Source organism: Haplochromis burtoni, unplaced genomic scaffold, assembly GCF_018398535.1.
Source record: "Haplochromis burtoni strain Fernald_Lab_line unplaced genomic scaffold, NCSU_Asbu1 Contig_594, whole genome shotgun sequence".
Lineage (NCBI taxonomy): Eukaryota > Metazoa > Chordata > Actinopteri > Cichliformes > Cichlidae > Haplochromis > Haplochromis burtoni.
The window spans coordinates 153,138-168,416 of record NW_024582955.1 but is presented as its reverse complement, the minus strand read 5'-3'; the positions used below and the strand labels follow the sequence as shown (position 1 = coordinate 168,416).

The 15,279-nt window shown below is 44.1% G+C and overlaps 2 protein-coding genes across 2 annotated transcripts; one reads left to right on the top strand and one right to left on the bottom strand.

Annotated features, from left to right (window-relative positions):
- Nucleotides 1-172: 172 nt before the first annotated feature.
- LOC102296477 (microfibril-associated glycoprotein 4-like) lies at nt 173-2,893 on the top strand. Its single transcript, XM_042214606.1, has 3 exons — nt 173-1,038; nt 1,145-1,312; nt 1,722-2,893. The coding sequence occupies exons 1-3, from the start codon at nt 1,002-1,004 to the stop codon at nt 1,973-1,975; spliced, it is 459 nt and encodes a 152-aa protein (XP_042070540.1). The 5' UTR covers nt 173-1,001; the 3' UTR covers nt 1,976-2,893.
- A 3,126-nt stretch (nt 2,894-6,019) lies between these two features.
- LOC102291621 (stonustoxin subunit beta) lies at nt 6,020-15,273 on the bottom strand. The gene is made up of 4 exons (XM_005948480.3): nt 14,955-15,273; nt 13,840-13,939; nt 7,888-9,351; nt 6,020-7,704 (listed from the first exon to the last, which is right to left on the bottom strand). Exons 2-4 carry the CDS (start codon nt 13,928-13,930, stop codon nt 7,163-7,165), a joined length of 2,097 nt encoding a protein of 698 aa, XP_005948542.1. The 5' UTR covers nt 13,931-13,939; nt 14,955-15,273; the 3' UTR covers nt 6,020-7,162.
- Between the last annotated feature and the right edge of the window lie 6 nt (nt 15,274-15,279).

Sequence of the window (15,279 nt, the reverse complement as noted above, 5' to 3'; positions counted from 1 at the left end):
TCTTTATGTCTTTAAGACATTCCTGCAGTTTAACTCATTGGTGTGTGTTATCTGGCTTCATGGACAGATAGAGCTGGGTGTCATCTGCATAGCAGTGTAAATGTATGCTATGTCTTCTAATGACATCCCTAAGGCAGGGGTTTCATAAATTTTATTTATGAAAGAAAACATTCTGAACTCTGTAAAAAGACACCCTGAGTTGAAGGTCTCCTTCAAATGAAATAAAAAGCAAAGTTAAAATATACATGCAGCAAACCACTGTTTTGATGGACACGTGCAGTCTGCATAACTGTCTCTCCTAACAAGACCAGGTTTCCTCCAGAAAGTTTCCCAATTACCTATGAAGCCCACATCTTTGGTGATCACAGTGGTCGTACACAGGAAGGCAGATGATTACGGTAGCAGGTGAATGAGGTGGAACTCCTACTAGGACAAGCTGAGGCAACTGATGTGAACAGCAGTCTCCCTGAATGTCTCCTCCTGAGGAACGAGGAGGTCAGGTGGTGCAGGAGCAGGATGGGCGGTGACCAGCTCAGTAACAGGAACAGCACTGACCCTGGTGTTGATCACAACAAGCTCATGATGACCTGATGGTGGAGAACATGAGGTGGTCGTGTGTGGAGAAAGGATACAGTGCTGTAGAAACAGTTAAAGTGTGTAAAAGACTGTGAATGTACTGTTTGCTGTCATCTGAGAGAAAACCAGAGTTTCTCTGTAATAAGCAGAGAGGAGAAGCGGTGTGGGGAAAACCTGCAAGCAGGCGTCTGGCTGCACTGCTGCAGGCTTCCAGATACTCACTGTTGGAGGCTACAAGGAATCAGCCCAGCTGTCTGCACGATGTCCAAACTAAAGTCGCAGGGCGTTAGTGGTACCTGTCTGTGGTTCTGACTAATCTTGAATGCCGTGTATGTCCAGCTGGTTACCCACCTTCTCGTCCCCAGGTGTTCCAGAGGAGGACGGACGGCTCGGTGAACTTCTACAGACCCTGGAGTCAATACAAGATGGGCTTCGGTAACCCTGCCAGAGAGTACTGGCTCGGTGAGCAAAGTGCAAAGCTGAAACTCTGATGTGACTTTGTGGACACATGTTGAACCAGAGAAGCTTCACATATCAGAGACTTGTGCATGTTTCTGGTTGTTTATAGGCCTCGAGAGTCTCTTCCACCTCACTCTGAGGAAAAGGTACGAGCTGCTGGTCGACATGGAGGACTTCAGTGGAAACGTGGCGTTTGCCCGTTACTCCTCGTTCTCCATCAATCCAGAGTCCGACGGATACAGACTGCACGTGTCCGGATTCATTAACGGAGGGGCAGGTGGGGAAGTATTCTGCTCTGACTCTGAAAGATGAATAAGTGTCAGGTCTTACATCTGGTTCCTCGTTTAAGCTTAGTTTGAAACCTCCAACAAGTTTAGCTCCAGAGATGTTCCAGCTGTCCCATTTACTGATGATGTCATCACAGCATCATGTGACCTTCGTGCTGTGCAAACAGGAGTCGCTCACCGAGGGCTCTGCTGACTGTTTCCATGGAAACAGATAAAAAGGTTGGAGCTGTATCCCACCACAGATCAGGTGGTGCGGAGACATACAGGATCAGCAGGGAGCTGAACCTGCTTTGAGTCCAGTCTGTGTTGTGGTCCACTGAGAACACTCCCAGTACACCTGCTAACCAGTCTGACTGGGATTAGTGGTAATGTTGGGCTTATTCATCTGTGTTTCTGCAGGAGATGCCCTGAGTTGTCACAACGGACAGAAGTTCTCCACATTTGACAAAGACCAGGACAGCTGGGCCGGGAACTGTGCCAAATCATATCTGGGGGCGTTCTGGTACAACACCTGTCTCGGTGCAAACCCTAACGGGGTTTATCGTTGGGGGGCTGATGGTACTATCTATGCTGTTGGTGTGGACTGGTTCGAGTGGAAAGGTCTTAACTACTCCCTGAAGACCATCAGCATGAAGATCCGTCCTGTGCAGTAAATCCGCAGAACGAACACAGAGGCGTTTATTAAATATATAACTATAAATCTTTTACACATGACTTTTCAAATTTGTACTTTGTTCATTTGATGCATTAACATTTTGTGTGTTTTGTATGAAACTTAAACCAAATAAATCTATATGAAGGCTGTTCAAACTGTACTACAGCAGCACACAATATGAAGCAGTTACAGTAAAACGTGAGACTGTTGCAGATTTTTAATGTGTGTTTTCACAGTTTAACAGTGTAACCTGTTTATCCATACATGACATACTGTGTGCATGTTGGATTTACTTCATTCAACAGTGGACATTGGTTGCACACAGATGTTCTGTGTTGGCAGGACCTTAAACAGTTGAGTTAAATTAACACAAGTGATTCATATTCAATAAACTTGAGCATTTAGTGTTGATTAAATGTGACTGAAACATGTTTTGATGAAGTCATTTGAGCTTCTGGAATATTTGAATCCATCACAATTTTCTCACTTTGCTCCAACACTGTTCAATAACTTTTACCCCAATGCTACTTGGTCACTGAAATACTCCGTGTTATCTTCATATTACATGTTGGTATCATATTCCAGTATCAAATACACAATTTTCCAATGGAGGCCTTATAACAGATTGTAGATGGTTGCCAGGATCCACCAGTAACCTTTCAAAATAAAATGTCTGATTTCACTGCAGTGACAGCAGGTAAAGAACTGACCTGACATCACTGCTCTACTAAATCATAAACCAGCAGTAATGCCAGTTTTTCACTGTTTTGTCGAGGTTCTCAGAGCATCTTTAACTTTCAGAATCAGTATGACACGAGTGTTTCAGAGCAGCAGTCAGACTGTGAGTGTGTTTGATGAAGCTCTGATACCTGATATGAATCATTATCAGATGCATGCTGATAATAAATGAGAAGCAAACGTCTCTTGTTGTCTCCTGTGTCATTCCTTGCTGCCCTCTAGTGGTCACAGTAACAAACTACAGCTCCACCTTCCTCAGGGGCAAAAATGCAAGTATTAAGTTTCCAGATTAATTTAATATCTATTATCAATAATAAATCTATTACCCATGACTTCTCATAATTTCACTCTAGTACTAATGCGATGAATATACACAATGTTCGTGGCTCCACGTACTCCAGCTAGAAACCCTGCCCTCAGTGTTATGCTGCGTGAGCCACAGGTACTCCAGCACCAGGGGAGCACCAGGCGCCTTAAACAGAAATAAACTGATCTTTTCAACATAGTTACCCAGCAGAGTGAGGTGGATCTCCTGAGTGCAATGTGTGATGTTGTTGAGTCATGTGCCATTCAGAGCAGCAGCAGTTGGGTGAGGGGAACCAGTGGGACCCCCAGCTTTTGGGCAAGGGTCTCATCCAGAAAACTCAGCTCTGCTCTGGAGTCAATGTGTCACAATCTGGCTATGAAGCTGAACATGGAGACCTGGCATACATAGAAGAACCTGGGAACATGACATGAACATAGCAGACGACCCAGTTCAAGACCTTCTACATTATCTTCTGTGGATCCAGCCGTGCATGTTTCTTGTTCAAGTTTGCTTATTTCTTTCCAAACTGTTGCTCTACCTGAGCTAGAGAAGCTCGAGTCAAATGCTCAACCATGTGGCTCTCCAAACAACGACATTCCTCCATGTTTTCTTAAAGAGGTGTTTCCTCCCGTTGGACCACATGCTCTGAACTTAATCAGTACCAGCCTCTTGTCAGGTCAAGTACTGAGTGAGTTTAAGCATGCAGTTCCCCGCATCCCTTCAATTATGACAAACTTCAGACCCATCTCTAAGCTTTCTTTTCTGAGTAAGATCCTGGAAAAGATTGTTCACACCCAGCTGATGGACTATCTAAATGTTTTTCAAACTCCAGAAGCTCTTCAGTCCGGTTTGAGCCGTTTCACAGCACGGAGACAGCTCTCATAAAGGTTATGAATGTCATTTTGTTAGCGACTGGTAAACATGCAGTGCTTGTTTTGTTGGACATGACTGCTGCATTTGACACAGTGGATCATGACCTGCTGATCTCTCGACTACAGCATTGTGTAGGAATTTCCAGCTTGGCACTTTCATGGATAAAATCATGTCTCTCTAACAGGAGCTTCTGTGTTGAGTTGGGTTCGGCTTCATCCTCTGTGGCCCCTCTGCCATGGGGTGTACCGCAGCGATCTATTATTACGCCATTACTGTTTCATCTCCTGCCAGTGAGTGCGATCTTAAGAAAACAAAAAGTTTCATTTCATCTATATGCTGACGATTGCCAGCTTCATCTACCTTTCAGTCACTCTGATAGCTCCCCGATTGGACTCCAGCTTGATTGTCTTAGTGAAGTTAAGTCATGGATCGCCCTAAATTTTTTACATTTTAATGAACGTAAAACAGAGGCAATTTTATTCCGTCCCAATTGTTCCCCTGGTACCTCAGATGTTGACTTTGCTGCTCTGACCCCTCACCTGAAGAACTCGATTACTAATCTTGGGGTAAAAATCGACACTGCACTAAGGCCACGTATATGGGGTGGTGAAATCTTCATCCTATCACCTCAGACGTCTGTCGAAGGTTAAGCCTTTTCTTTCCAGGTGTGATTTGGAAACTGTCATTCATTTCTTTTTACAACACAAAATTAAAATGTAACAGTTCTTCTACACAACAAATATTTGTGACATTATTTTAAACTGTTCCAAAGAAAGAAAATCATGTTTACTCACAGGTACAGTTACACATAAACTGAACAAAAATATAAACTCAACACTTTGGATTTTGCTCCCATTTTTCATGAGCTCAACTCAAACATCTGAAAATTTTTCTACATACACAAAAGACCCATGAATCTCAAATATTGTTCTTAAATCTGTCTAAATCTGTGTTAGTGAGAAGTTGTTGTCAGGATAATCCATCCCTCCTCACAGGTGTGTCAAGGTGCAGATTAGAGAGCATGAACAGGTGTGCCTTAGACTGCCCATAATAAAAAGCCCCTCTGAAGTACGCAGTTTGATCACACAGCACAGTGCTGCAGATGTCGCAGCTTTTGAGGGAGCGTGCAGTTGGCATGCTGACTGCAGGAACGTTTACCAGAGCTGTTGCCTGTGAAATGAAAGTTCATTTCTCTGCCATAAGCCGTCTTCAAAGGCGTTTCAGAGGATTTGGCAGTACATTGAACCGGCCTCACAATTGCAGACCACATGTAACCACACCAGCCTAGGACCTCCACACCCAGCATGTTCACCTCCAGGATGGTTGACCAGGTGGAGACCAGCCTCCCGGACAGCTGCAGCAGCAATTAGTTTGCATAACCAATGAATTTCTGCAAAAACTGTCAGAAACCGTCTCAGGGAAGCTCATCCGCATGCTCGTGGTCCTCATCGGGGTCCGGACCTGACTGCAGTTCGTCATCGTAACCGACTCGAGTGGGCAAACGCTCTCATTCGATGGCGTCTGGCACGTTGGAGAGGTGTCCTGTTCACAGATGATTTTACTGTTCAGGGCAGATGGCAGACAGCTTGTGTTGCATCGGCGTATACGACAGCGAGTTCCAGTTCCTGCCAATATTCAGCAACTTTGCACAAGTATTGAAGAGGAGTGGACCCACAGCCCACAATCAACAACCTGATCAACTCTATGCAACGGAGATGTGTTGCCCTGCGTGAGGCAAATGGTGGCCACACCAGATACTGACTGCTTTTCTGCCCCCACCTTAAAGCAAAACCTGTGAGGAGGGATGGATGATCTTGGTAAAGGAAAAGTTCTCACTAACACAGATTTATAAAGATTTGAGATTCATGGGTCTTTTGTGTATCTACAGGGTGGCCATTTATATGGATACAGCGTAATAACATGGGAATGGTTGGTGATGTTAAAGTCCTGTTTGTGGCACATTAGTATATGTGAGGGGCAAACTCCTCAAGATGGGCGGTGACCATGGTGGCCATTTAGAAGTCGGCCATCTTGGATACAACTTTTGTTTTTCAATAGGAAGAGGGCCATGTGACACATCAGACTTATTGGTAATGTCACAAGAACAACAATGGTGTGCTTGGTTTCAACGTAACTTTATTCTTTCATGAGTTATTTACAAGTTTCTCTTTGTTCACAGCCATCGACATGTCGAAGAGGTTAACACGTGAGGAGCGGATCGAAATCGTTAACAGCATGTTGGGACTCTGGGATGGATTCTGGGTCATGGTGGGAAGATGTTCTGACACACTACCCAGAGCTTTCCCGAGCGGCACATATTGATTATTTTAGGACAAAGAAATCAGAAAAATATAATGCACTTAAATGATTATGACAGTGATTTGGTTCAACGGTTGAATAAGGCATCTGCACTCAGGGAACATCTTGATTCGAGATATTTCCTTGGCTCACAGAAAGGACTCAGACTCCTGTTGCCTCATCATCGACCTCGATCTGCCAGTGTTAGCATCTAAATGTACATTACACATGTTACTGTTAATAAGAACCCAGCAAACACTGAACCAAGTAAGAGAAACTGAAACCATCACATCAGGAATCCACCCCCAGCAACATTTTTTTAAAAGACTGCTCGTGCTAAGTGTGTTACTCATACCCAGCGTCCCCGTAACGATAACAGCAGTTTTAATAAGAGAAAACAAGTATTTAATTATGACGTGTTAGAGTAAATATAAGGTTCCCTCAGTAACACCTGTTATAATGCGATTACACTAATTATCCATAAAAGCCCTTAATAATGATTTCATGCTATGTGAGTCATAAAGCTGTGATAAAGACCAAGAACAGTATAACAGTTCACTATCATTCTAGAAAAAATAACATATGCAGCAGCAAGACAAAACTCAGACTAATGACAGTCCACATTTCTTTTTCATTACGTGGCCAGCAGGGTACATGTTTGGGGTTTTCTTCTGTAAGTGATGCCCTGTGAGAACAAGACAATCAGCAGGCTGAAAGGAGCTGCTGAGGTTAGGCCACCGGGTACCACAGAGGACCTTCTGAGGTCTGGCAGAGTTCAGGGACGGGAGGAAGCTGCTGTTACCGGGCAGACCGGCAGCATGGTAGGCAGGGTTTATCTCGCTGGTGCGTGAAATAATATCCCAGCACCAAAGATGTAAATGTTTGCTTGATAGAATGAAGCTAAAGGTATTTTTCGAAAGCATGATACTAAATGTTTCTAACTCTGTGTGACTGACTCTGCTGCTCTAATTAAACTGGGCGTAGGGCAGCAGAGTTGGTTTTGTAATAGACATAGAGGCCTGGGTACACAGCCTCTGTGAAGGTGGTGCGGAAGGTGTGGAAGTGACTCAGTGTGTTATGGGAGACTTTGTAGAAAGACAGAGTGCCAGCAGGCCAGTCAAGAAACACTCCGACTCTGCTGCAGCCGGTACTGGGAAGACTTTCGCTCCACACTTTACCATTATGCCAAGCACTGAGCTCTTGCTCGTACACACCAAAATACCAGGATTTGGTATTAGAACCGAGCCCTGCCTCGTCACTCTTCCCCTTCCTTACAATGCTTTGGTACGTAACAGCTACACCAACGTTATTACTAGAACCAGTACTCCACTCCACTTCCCAGTAATGGCGCCCAGTCAGCCCCTCCCTGCACAAAACCTGAGTCTTTGTATCAAACCTCTCAGGACAATCAGAATACGTCTGCCATGCTCCACACGTTGCCTTCTTGTTGTCCTCAGACAGAATCAGGTAGTTGTTTGCAGTGTTTGGGTCCAAGGTGAGATCACAGGCGTCTGATCAGAGAGAAAGGGACACACTTTCTTACTACTCATTACTATCTGTGCCACTTTACAACAGCAGACATACATACAATAATCTAAGCATTACATGTTTATTCAATATAACCAGCATGCTAATTAGGAATTCAAATAATACTTTTGCTGAATGGCGTAAGAAATGGAAAAAAGTGGACTTACACCAGATTAGATTTTGTCTGTCTTTAACGTTTTCCACATCAGGAACAGCAGGCTTTGAAAACTCTTCAGTGACCCGACGGCCCTTCCTGTAGTGGTAGATGGTTGCTCCTTTGTATTTCTTATTTGTTTCTGATGCCACAATGAAGCTAAACCTGCTGCTGCTCTTCAGGCCTTTGGCGATGCTGCAGAACTCTTCAGCTTTCTGTCTCAGGTTGGCTACCACTTCAGCTGAGAAGAACCAGTGGTCTTTTGTTGGTGGAGTGAAACTGTCATGACAACGCAAGTATTTGTACATCTGGTCCAGGTAGGGGTCGTCAGTTTCCACAGAGGTGAAAACAAAGCTCAGGACATCGTCTACACCCTGAGCAAGAACCGCTCTGTCGAACTCGGACTCATCTTTAGTGATTTCTATCCCCTTCATTGCTTCCACACAGGACCTGATGACGTTGATTTCTCTCTCTGTATTATCTAACCACTTGTCTAAGTTCTCCAGACTGAATGGTGACTTCTCCTGGTCGTCTAAGAGTTTCTCCAGTGAACTGTCTTCTTTACCCTCAAGAATGGAAGGGAATGTCTCCATCATAGCCTGTCTCAGCTTTTTTCCACTATCTTCACAGAGGTTTTGGAAACGCTTCAACTTTTTGTGAATCTGTGGAAAACTCTGAACCACGTCTTCATCCAGAGAGTCATTGCATCTCATTTCCATCTCTTTGATGATTTCTAGAGCATTCTCAGCTTTCCTCAGTAACCCGACACAAATCTCTCCCTTCATCTCTTCAGCGGTTGGGTCCAGTTTCTTCAGCGGTGTCAGCCACACTTTGACAGGAACTGTTTTCTCTCCATTTCCTCCAAGGAGCTTTGGAAGCTGTGAGTAGGTCTTCACTGCATCTTCAAATGTTGAAGGGTTGCTGTCGAGAATGAAGTCTCCGTAGAATTTGCAGGAGAATTTATCAGTCACAGCTTTTTCTTCTTTACTCAGCTTGACGTCAACCTTTGCCTCAGAACTATATACAATGATCATCTTAACTGCTGCCTGCATGCGGTCCTTCGTCTGCTGAACACTGCTGCTCTCCAGCTTCTCGCTGTCAAACACAAAGAAAGCATGTGCCCCATATTGGATGCCTGTGACTACGTGTGTTGCGTTGCTTTTCTTAATGACGTCTTGTATTTGTGTGGTTTTTGCTTCCAGGTGAGTCATTGCCAGCCGTTCAAATGCAGTCGTAGCTTTGAACTGCAGCGTCACTCTGCTCTGGTTCTTGAACTTCTTGTTGTCATTCAGAAAGCTGCAGGACCCACTCTTTTCAGTCAGTCCACACAACCAACTAGTTTTAGAATATGTGTCTACATCCAGCAGAGAAGACTTGGTCTCAATGGAGTCTGATGTAGTAATTTCGTAGGTGGTGCTGGCCTGATTCTGCCTAGTGCTGTACCTTTTAATTGTTTCTCTGTCCCACAGCGTGAAATCTACAGAAAACACAAAAAGGAAATGTTTTTGTGAAAAAATTATTAACATTTCTGTTGATTCAGTATAATAAAGCTGATGAGCCACACCATGCAGATATGGGAAAGAGTTTTTGGAGCTTGGGTAAGGAGTGAAGTGATGCTCAGTGAGCAGCGTTGTGACTTCATGCTGAAAAAGAGCTACAGATGGCCTGTGGCACTGACTTCCCAAGTCATGCACCAGTACCCCGGAAAGACTCATCCTGCACCAGCTCTGACCCATCAGACCACATCAGGATCACCTTCAGTTTGCATACCAGCCCCGACTCTGCGCTGAGGCCACCATCATCTACCTGCTCAATCGTGCCTACACCCATCTGGAGCACTGTGAGGGTCGTGTTTGACTTTTCCAGTGCTTTCAACACCATCAGGCCGACCCTCCTGGGTGATCAGCTAACAGTGATGCAGGTGGATGCTGCTCTGGTGTCCTGGATGGTTGTTACCTGTTGTTACAGGAAGACCACAATATGTGCGTCTTCCACAGTGTGTGTCTGACAAGGTGATCGGCACCACAGGGGACCGTCCTCTCCCCCTCCACCCTCTACACCACAGACTTCAGCCACTGCACACAGACCTCCATCATCAGTAGGGTTTCTGATGACTCTGCGGTGGTTGGATGCATCAGTGAGGGTGATGAGTCAGAGTCCTCATCACCCTCATTAGGGTCTGAGAGGTGGATGTTGTCCAAGATAAAGACAATACTGGACAATACCTCCCACCCACCATGACATGCTGGGCAATCACAGGAGCACGCTCAGTAAGAAGCCGAGATTACCCATAATGCACCACAGAACGACCATGATTATTGATCAATGGTCTTTGATCAGTGATCTTTGATTAGAGGTTGTTGATCAATGATCATGACAATTTGCATATTAATGATGAAGGAGCTGACCTTCATTGTTGCTTCAGTGGTTTCAGTCATTATACAAATGTGCTGTTTATAAGGTTGAAACCTGCAGTCAGCTGAGACTGAAGACGTCACCTGATGATGATGATACGTTTCTCCCACTGAAAATATCCAGATGAACAGAATCAAGCTTTTGGGTCATCTCACAGTTCTTGTGTTTAGTGCTGACAGCTTCTGACAAGGAATTCTCATTTCTGCTGTTCAATACCGAAGAAATGTAAACTTTTTAAAATGATGCCAAACTGCAAAACTCTTAGCTGTGTCTCTAATCAAACCTCTGTCACCTCAGCAGCATCAGGTAATGCTCACCTGCTGATTCATGGTTTTCTTAGTTTTTGTTCTACTGCAGAATATTTTCAAGGTTATCTGCTATAAAAAGGAGAATCTCCTTCATGTTTTTCTGTGTTTTATCCTCAGTTACTTTGACACAGAGGCCTCTGCTGTGATGCTCACACCTCTGATGAAGTCTCACAGTGTCAGCTTTGGTTTATACGTATCCACATTTTTATATCTATGTGATATTTCTGTCTGAGTCAAAACCGAATCAACTCACGACTCTGTGAATCTGACTCGAATCAGTTATAGAAATAGAAATCGATAGCCAGCCCTGTGATAGTAATAATAATGGATTGGATTTATATAGCGCTTTTCAAGGCACCCAAAGCGCTTTACAATGCCACTATTCATTCACTCTCACATTCACACACTGGTGGAGGGTTAGGTACGGTTGTAGCCACAGCTGCCCTGGGGCAGACTGACAGAAGCGAGGCTGCCATATTGCGCCATTGGCCCCTCTGGCCAACACCAGTAGGCAAGTAGGGTAAAGTGTCTTTCCCAAGGACACAACGACCAGGACAGAGAGCCCAGGGATCAAACCGGCAACTTTCCGGTTACAGATACGCTTCCCAACCCCCTGAGCCACGGTCGCCCCGTAAAGGGTGCCAAGAAAGGAACTGCAGTACCAATGGAAGCTTGTATGGAGTTTTTTAAAGCCTGGTTTAAAAACAGGTTTAGATGTGATGTTATAATCCAGGGGTGGGAACTCCAGGCCTCGAGGGCCGGTGTCCTGCAGGTTTTAGATCTCACCCTGGGTCAACAGACCCGAACCACGTGATTAGTTCATTACCAGGCCTCTGGAGAACTTCAAGACATGTTGAGGAGGTCGTTTAGCCGTTTAAATCAGCTGTGTTGGATCAAGGACACATCTAAACCCTGCAGGACACCGGCCCTCGAGGCCTGGAGTTCGACACCTGTGTTATAATCAGTGTCCATGAGCAGTTAGGTCTATATATATTTGGACGTTGACAAAGGTTTTGTTTTTTAACTGTTTACTGAAGCATATTCCAATTATAGCTTTAAAATGGACATGGGCATAATGTGCAGACACTCAGTTTTACAGCAGAGTACTGCAGTGATGCGCCCGTGAGCTCCGCCGGCAGCCAGCTGCGCCTGAGTGACCGAGCCCCAGGCCGAGAGGCCGGGGGCACCCCACCTCCGAAGTGGCCCGAGCGAGCCCCAGGCTCCAGGCCCCGATAAGCGGCCGCCAAGGAGTGAGCCGGTGTGTACCTGGACGCCCACCCCCGGACACAAAGAACCACCAACGCACCGATGTCTGAGGGGTCCGCCACTGGCAGGGGAAGTGGTGGTAGGGGGAGATAGGCCTCCAAACCTTGGAGGGCCTGAGATGTCCCCAGAGAGGTGGCGCCTGACACCCAACCTGACATATAGACACAGACATACAGGCACACACAGACACAAACATCCATTCCCACCCTCATGCTCTCATATGCACTTACTCCACACTCAACCAACGTGGAGACAGACATAAAGAGACGCTGTACACACGATCACACTCCCCAAGCGTACTCTACAAACCGGGTCTAGGTACCCTTGCCCCTGGAGGGGGGAACTGCACCCAGACCCAGGTGGTGTTACCCTTTTCCCTGCGGTGGGGGGAGGCAGACCGCCCCGACTCCGCAGCAGCAGGGAGGCCCCACACTCCAGACCGCAGTCTGGACCCCAGTTTGTTGATATTCTAAAAATCTTTTCTTGTTGATCCCATATTGTGTAACTAGTCCGTCAAATGAAATAAATTCTGTTCCTTCTAGTATATGTTCTAAATATTTGATTCCTTTACCACTCCAATCTGAAAAGTTTATCATATTATTGTTTTGTAATATGTCAGGGTTGTTCCAGATAGGTGTACGTTTGCATGGGATTAATGAAGACGCCGTCAATTTTAGAAACTCCCACCATGCTGTCAGAGAAGAGCTGATGTTGATGCTTTTAAAGCATTCATGTCGTTGGATGTTTGAGCTGATAAATGGTAGGTCTGAGATCTCTAGATTATTGCAGAGTGCTTGTTCTACATCTAGCCAAGGTTCATCTAAGAGGGTGTGTTTTAGCCATCCTGAGATAAACTGAAGCCTGTTGGCTAAGAAGTAGTGCTGAAAGTTAGGCAGTTCTAGTCCTCCTTTATCCTTGGTCTTTTGTAGTGTTTTTAAGCTTATACGTGGGGGTTTATTTTTCCAAAGGAATTTGGACATACATGAATCTAGAGATCTGAACCAATCTTGTGGCGGTTTAGTTGGGATCATTGAGAATAAATAATTTATTTTTGGTAAGACCATCATTTTTATAGCGGCAACCCTTCCCATGAGTGATATGGGTAGACATTTCCATCTAGCCAGATCATCTTCTACCTTCTTTAAAAGTGGGATATGGTTTAATTTAGTTAGATCTGCAAGCTTGGGAGTTAGGGACTTAGTTACTTTTTAAAAACATTATATGCAACCTGAATACATAATAAAGCTACAGACCTTTCAGCCCAATTCTGGTTTTTGTGCATAATCCATCATATAAAATATAATCAAATGAAAAAGTCTCTTTTTAAAACTTGTTTCATTAGTTTTAATCTTTTAACTTTATGCATCAAGCAAAAATGTAATTATATGCAACGGTCTTTGACTTGAAGAAATTCTTTAACATTTAAACCTGTTGTCTGCATATTCCATAAAATAAGAGCATGATCTGTTGAGTTTGCACTCTTTCAAACAGATGCAAGTCAAACACAGCAGGAAATAAATAAAATCAAAGACTCAGCAGGCTTACAGGAAAGTAACAGTAATCTAATTACTTTTTTGCAATAGTAATCCCTTACTTTACTTGTTATTTGAAAAACACAATTGGATTACCGTTTATTTACCGTACTGGCCTTCTCTGGTGCTGTCACAACTAATACCAGTAACAGCTCCAGTATGACAACACTGATGAAGAAATGTACCACAGAAGACGTGATGTCCAGAACCTTGAGCTGATTTTCCATCCTGCTATATTTATGACCGTGTGTCTGGATCCTGCCCAGACCTGCACTCTGCTGCATTTGATAAAGACTCTGTGACACAGCAGCTATTAAAACAACCGCTTCATTTATTCATTCAACAGGCTAAAGGAAGCCATCTGTGCCACTATTCAGAGTCAAGGTATAAAGACGCTCCTGCAGAAGTGATTCCAGCAAGTAATTCATTCATATTCACACTTACCTGTGTTCAGTTTATCTCTCCTTGCATCGTAGAGCATCCCCAAAGCAAAGGGACGACTCAAAGCAGCGACCGTCACCTGATCTGAGGCCATGTCTCCAACCTGAGAGAAACAATCCAGCAAAATGCATCAAAACCAAATATTTATTTATTTATTTCCAAACTGGTCGTGCAGCACAGTTCATCGCATTCTTTTCAAATTAAAAACCATCTAGAGCAGCACACATTGATCCACATTCATGTTTTGAAAAACAATGGCGAAGTTCTGATCTTGGTGACATCACAGCACGATGGTTGCAGCCATGGTCCTGAAACAGGTTCCTGCATCAGTCAGTGTTTAAATCTTTAAATGGTTTTGATCTCATTAGACAATATTTGCAGATCTCAGTGAATCTCTTGTGACTACAAAACACATTTTCCAAACTGATTCATATCTCCGGCACATCCTCCAGGTCGTTCTTAAACACAGTGCATCAAAACTGCTCACTCGAGACTGATGAGATGAACCTGATATAATTCCAAGGATGATTCCTCAGGTAGATAAAAGAGGAGGAGGAAGATCACATGGACAATAAGATGCTTACATGTCTCAAAATATGATTTATTCATGTGAAAAGTGTCCTCTTCCTCTTTCTGCACACACAAAGTAATGTTTCCTTGATCCATTCCACCTGCTTTTGTCTTATTATCATTTTGATGGGAAACTATGATTTGAACATTTATTTTTAATACTGAATTTTGTGTTTAGAGTTGAGAGAAAGAAATACAAAACTCAATATTCAGGCTTAATTTAATTGTTCTCAGTTTTTTATTCGTTATTTTTAGCAGATTCCTTTTTCTTCCTCTCTGCCTCTCGGATCACTTCCATCATCACGCCATCGCCGAGTTTCAAGAATTACACCTGTAGTTGTGTTTCTGATTCATGTGTCACGAGTGAATCGCAGTGAAAACTTGTTAGTGAGTCAGAATTTGCAGAAAGTGGGATGAAACAATTTTCACAACCTGATTTACCAAAACACGATGAAACTATTTAGAACGTGAAGAGCATGTCAGAGTCAAATGAAATCATCTCATTGTACAGAAGACAGAGCGAGTGAGAGGAGAGCATCCCTGATTACCTGCTGTAGGTGTGCAGTCCTCAGTCTTCTTGGCTCGCAGCTGCAGAGTCCCGTCACACCTGCAGGTTATTTTATAGCTGATAACGAACGCCTCCCTCCTCAGACCCAGCTGAACACGTCCACCTTTTTTATCTTCAGTTTCTTATTCAACAGGTTCCTGTGCAGGGTGTGGTATTCTGCAGAAAGCCTCCTTTTCTTTGTGATTTTCGCACAGTTTGGAGTCTGTTAGTGATGCAATAATGATAAGTGGTGTAATAACAAGTGCTTCTTTTTTTTCTTTTTCTTTCAGAATTGTTGTCTGAAGGCCAAGAAAGATGCCAAGCGG

Bases quoted from the DNA above. Each gene is read 5' to 3' on its own strand.
- LOC102296477 (XM_042214606.1), top strand. From the start codon at position 1,002: ATGGGCTTCGGTAACCCTGCCAGAGAGTACTGGCTCG. The intron at 1,039-1,144 runs GTGAGCAAAGTG...GGTTGTTTATAG, and splicing joins TGCCAGAGAGTACTGGCTCG to GCCTCGAGAGTCTCTTCCAC. The intron at 1,313-1,721 runs GTGGGGAAGTAT...GTGTTTCTGCAG, and splicing joins ATTCATTAACGGAGGGGCAG to GAGATGCCCTGAGTTGTCAC.
- LOC102291621 (XM_005948480.3), bottom strand. From the start codon at position 13,930: ATGGCCTCAGATCAGGTGACGGTCGCTGCTTTGAGTCGTCCCTTTGCT. The intron at 9,352-13,839 runs GTAAGTGTGAAT...TGTTTTCTGTAG, and splicing joins GAGAGATAAACTGAACACAG to ATTTCACGCTGTGGGACAGA. The intron at 7,705-7,887 runs GTAAGTCCACTT...CTCTCTGATCAG, and splicing joins CAGACAAAATCTAATCTGGT to ACGCCTGTGATCTCACCTTG.